This window comes from Pundamilia nyererei, unplaced genomic scaffold (genome assembly GCF_000239375.1).
Source record: "Pundamilia nyererei isolate P.nyererei 1_Seehausen unplaced genomic scaffold, PunNye1.0 scaffold00266, whole genome shotgun sequence".
Taxonomy (NCBI): domain Eukaryota; kingdom Metazoa; phylum Chordata; class Actinopteri; order Cichliformes; family Cichlidae; genus Pundamilia; species Pundamilia nyererei.
Genome location: NW_005187667.1, coordinates 179,725 through 184,965, shown reverse-complemented (window position 1 = coordinate 184,965; position 5,241 = coordinate 179,725). Strand labels below are relative to the sequence as shown.

The 5,241-nt window shown below is 48.2% G+C and overlaps 1 protein-coding gene across 1 annotated transcript; it reads left to right on the top strand.

The window, feature by feature from the left end:
• Window positions 1-4: 4 nt before the first annotated feature.
• Window positions 5-4,600, top strand: LOC102212968 (calcium/calmodulin-dependent protein kinase type II subunit alpha-like; the record flags this gene model as incomplete). Its single annotated transcript, XM_005750259.1, has 4 exons — window positions 5-99; window positions 1,135-1,229; window positions 1,322-1,550; window positions 3,202-4,600. Coding segments are annotated over 4 exons (423 nt in total), but the record flags the coding sequence as incomplete, so codon positions are not given.
• Window positions 4,601-5,241: the final 641 nt, after the last annotated feature.

Below are 5,241 nucleotides of genomic sequence, written 5' to 3'. Positions count from 1 at the left end.
GTGTGTGCGTGCGTGTGTTTCAGGGAGGAAACAGGACATCATTAAAGTCACTGAGCAGCTCATCGAGGCCATCAGCAACGGAGACTTTGAGAGCTACACGTATGTAACCAGCACTGAGCACGCTCGGGCAGAAGGAATGTTTGTTTCTTTGTTTTTGAATAAAACCATCAAAGCGTTGAGAAATCCCTGACACGAGTGAGCCTCACAGAGGGCGGAGTCACCCTTTAACGTACCTTTGGGCAGGTGAATCAGTGCTTCTGATGGAAACATCTGGAACATCTCCTGACGCTGCCCTCGCTCCTCTCTGAAGCTGGTGCCAGCAGAAATAAATCAGTGATTGAAACTAGCCAATCAGACGTCCTGATCAGTGGCCGGTCTTTAAACGCTGAGAGCGAATCAGCATCCTTTAACCCAACAATACAAACGAGTCGTCTTCTGACCCACGCTCAGCTTTTCCCCAAATGTTACAAACACTTCAGTTACTCTCACTTTCCTGCTCACAGAGCGCTTTGGTGACGTCGGCGTCGCTGTAAACATCACATCGATGTATTTAACTGTGGCTCGGCCTGAATCTCCAAACTGGCCCAAACGATCCGGCCTGGCCGTGATGTTGAAGGCGCCCTGTTTAATGAACTGATACTTCCTGTTTTCTAATCTCAGACATCTTTGATGATTGGCTCGCCAATAAAATCTGTTTTTCTGTGTGTTGATTGAACCGTTAAAGTTTTATAATCGCAACAACAGTCGCCTCAAGGTGCTTTATATTGTAAGGTAGACCCTACAGCAATACATACAGAGAAAAACCCAACAATCATATGAGCAAGCACTTTAGCGATCAAAGCAGGAAACACATTTATGCTAATATGTGTAACAAAGTGTCCTGCAGGTGTTTCAAAGTGACAGATATTTCATCTATGAGTGATCAATAAAGAATAAAAGCTATAAAACAATGAAAGTTTGGGCTGCTGATCCGGGCTTGAAGGTTCACAGAGACGGGGGTCAGAGCTCCGACAGGATCGTGTTGTGCGTTTGCGTGTTGTGCGTGTGCGTGTTGTGCGTGTGGATGGTTTTTTTCACTTGCTCCCTGTTAAACGTGTCTCTGACTCGTCTCAGTAAACGATTCTCTCCCTGCAGTAAAATGTGCGACCCGGCTGTGACGGCGTTCGAGCCCGAGGCGTTGGGGAATCTGGTCGAAGGCCTGGACTTCCACCGCTTTTACTTTGAAAACTGTGAGCTGAAGCAGACTTCCTGTTACACCTTGCTTTGTAAAAAACTCTCAGAGGTCACCTGACCATGTTCACCTGTCCGTCTGTGTCTGCAGTGTGGTCCAAGAACAGCAAACCGGTGCACACCACCATCCTGAACCCTCACATCCACCTGGTGGGCGACGAGGCCGCCTGCATCGCATACGTCAGGGTGACGCAGTACATCGACTCCAACGGGACGCCTCGCACCGCCCAATCAGAGGAGACCAGGGTGTGGCACCGCCGCGACGGGAAGTGGCAGATCGTGCACTTCCACCGCTCAGGCTCCCCCTCCACGCTGAGCAAGTAAGAGCAGGTCAAAGGGCAGCGGGGCGTTTGGGGCAGCTGGGAAAAACCAGCATGATAACGAGCTGCACGGAGAAAACGTGTGAAGAGAGGCAGGATCGGTGAATCTGATCCTCAGCAGACATCAGTGAAGTCATGCACGTGTATTTTCCTCAGCACTTTGTCAACACCAGTTTTCTCCATGCTTAGTATATTTGCTCTTTTTACCAACGACACATTCACTGCAGGTGGTTGGTGCTGAATCATCCCTCATATGAAACGCTGTGAAGCTGTTTCTGCATCACGCCTTCGCTCTGCTTCATGTCGATGATAAATGAATCTGGGTGGAGGTGGAGCTGCTTATTTTAGCCCCACTCGTGTTTGCAGACTGAATCTGAGCCAGACTGTCGTTCCTGAGAGACAAAACCCAGGAACCAACGAACCTGCCGCTGTTACTGATGTATCAGACCTCAGCAGCAGTGCCCTCGTACAGACTGTCCACTCGAGTGCAAAAAGTGCAGTCGAGGGTTCACACCAGGTGCTGATCCACAGTCGGTGTGCTGAGGACAGGAGGACCGCACAGAGGCTCAGCAGGTCTGCTGTGAACAGCAAAATGACCCCAAACCACGACAAGCATCCACCACACACTGCTCAGGAAAACTGAAAGGGACACTTTTCAATCAGAGCACAGCAGCCAGTCGGTTAAACCTCTGATTAGTTCAGTAGTAGAGAGACTGTTAATCAGTTTCAGCTCATGAAATCAACTAGCACAGGCAGTCCAACTCCTCCAGCAAATCAATACATGCCAGTGTCAGAAGGTTTGTGTGTCTCCCAGCACAGTCTGCAGAGCATGGAGGAGACTCCGGCCGTAGGAGGCCATCATCAGGGCCGGTATCAGAACCGAACGAGGATATCCAGAGCTGCACGATGACCTCCAGCAGGCCGCTGGTATGACAAGTTTAGCTGCATGCCCCTGGTACACTTGACATCCTGGTCAGTGGCCTCACCCACTAGCTCGGCCGGGCGCACACAGTCGCCCTCCACCACCTACGATGTACCCTGACCTCCAGCTGGCCGCTGGTGTGAACATCTCTGACCAAACAACCAGACTTCATGAGGATGGCCAGAAGGCCCGACATCCTCTATAGGCCCTGTGCTCACTGCCTGGGAGGCGGAGCCATAGAACAGCAGACTTGGCTGGTCCACCCTGAGCACATGTGACTGATGTGAAAGGGTCTGGAGAAGCTGTGAAGATGCTGCCTGTAGAGCGTGACCAGGCTGGCGGGGGGTCAGTGATGGTCTGAGATCCATCATCTGATCAGGAGCCTGAAGGCGTCAGTAACATGAACGAGAGGCTGCATCATCGCTCACTGTGATTTTCAGGGTGTTTGGGTTCCTGACACGTCCAGGTGTTTCTTGACGTGTTTTTACTGATTTACTCAGCTGATTACATCTGCTGCTGTCTTCAGATCAGCAGATTCGACTGTAACTACAGCGTTACCTTTCAGGGTGGGGGGCTGGTCCGAGTGTGTCTTTGTGTGTCTTTGCTGCTGTCACGTGATGCAGGTAAAATGCGTGTCGTGGACTCGTCACTGTTCAGCAGGTTGAATCGTCTGTGTTGTCAGACATTGTTGATTCAGTCGCTCACAAACACGTTTGGTTTCGTCTCCAGCTAACTTCCAGAGTGAGTGGATCTTTGATGGGGCCACCGTCGCCATGACAGCAGTTTGATTGACAGCAGGCCGGGCCTCTGACACCAACCATTCAGGATTTTGTTTGAGGAGTTTGGAGAGGAGACGACGGGGCCAGAAAGCTTCACTCCAACAAGTGAACTGCATTACCAACCAACCAATCAGCTTCCTCTTCTCAGCTTGTTTGGACTTTGCTTCCGCCACGCCCCCTTGTGATCAGCCAATCAGATTGTAATAATGTTTGGAAACCTTGTATCTCCAGTTTGTTCGAGTTCAGGAGGTTCAAACCTTCAGATGTTTAACAGGACCAACACCTGCACACCACAGCTCCCCCTGTGGACAGAACACGTCACTACTGTGTGTTAGCTTCACCCAGCATGTGGTTACCCTAGTTTAGCACAAACACTGGAAGCAGGGGGAAACTGTTTGCATGGCTCCACCCAAACAGCCCAGTGTCGCCTCCATCTACATGACGTGTTGTAGCTGATCGAGTGTAGATGTAGAAAAAGTTTCCAGCTTTCATTTTTGCTCCTTGTTACGTTTCTCACGGATCTACTGACCCGTTGGCTGCACAGACTTAGCTTTTATAGTGTTCGCGTTCACGCGTTGGTTACCTTTAGATATTAAACAGGAAGTACGAGCCTCGCCTTTAGACGTGTGGGAGATACAAGCTTTCCTGAAACTACAGATATTTACATAAAGGAACAAAAACATATATTATATAGATGTAATGTGATATAATACTATGATCAAGAGCTGCTTTGGTCGCTACAGATTATTTAGATAAATGAACTCGTGACTGAGACTCGAGCTGAGCCACACTGACAACAGCAAACAGACCAATTATATAATATAAACCTGGAAAATCAGGATTCTCTGATTACAGTAAAAAATATATTAATAAAAACACTTTTTTCTTCCCGTACATCAGAAATAAAACTCTTCTTCATAGTTATTATTTTAAAAAGCATCTCATTCCCCCTTTTTTGTTTTATGTTTTTACAACTTTAAGCCTTTGTTTACCGTATTTGCCTCGTACGCTTCCAGAGTTTATACATATATACTAATAGCACAGCTCTTAAACTAGCATGTTAGAAACATGGTGAAGCCCAGTTATTCAGCTAAACCCTCGGGTGACCCAGAGCTCACACATGGATCATTTTAAACTGGTTAGCGGCTAAAGCAGCTCGTGGCCTTCACGATGACGTCGTCTAATGGAGAAACTTTATTTAAACTGTGCGCGCTGCACAGGAACACTCATCTGCTTCCATCGGGCTTGGAGAGCTCTAGAAGCTTCCACCACCCTCTGACCTGTGATCTTCCATGAACAGCCACACCTCTGCTCAGATCAGCCCCACCCCTCCCCCACAGCCACCGCCATCACATATCCTAATGAGGAAGGCCTTAACGAGGCGTGTATCTACCTGCCTGCTCTCCGCTCAGAGCATCATTAGCAGCACAAACTTTGCTGTTCACACTGAGTTTACAAGGTTTAGATTTAGGAGCTGCCTCTTACCTGTGAGGGAACAAGGAAGTAGAGAAGGAAGAAAGGAGTCAAGGGACTAAAAACAAAAACAAAAGAAACCAAGAAAGGAATAAGGAACACACACACACACACAAGCCTGTCCAGCTATCTTAGTGAGGACCTTCATTGACATCAGAATACTTTGTTGATCCCTGAGGGAAATTATTTTTTTGTTACAGTGCTCCATTATAAACAATGGTTTCCCTAGCCCCTGACCCTAACCATTAAAAATGCCTAACCCTAAACTTAACCATAACCTAATTGTAACCCTGACACTAAAACCACATTTTGAGCCTCAGAAAGGCTTCAAACTTGTGAGGACTGTGAGTGTGTGTGTGTCCTCACAAGTGACCGCTGGTTCTCACAAAGATAGCTAGACAGGAACAGACACACAGCCAGACAGGAACAGACACAGACACACACACACACAGACACACAGTCAAACACACAGACACACACACGCACACACACACACAGACACACAGTCACACACACA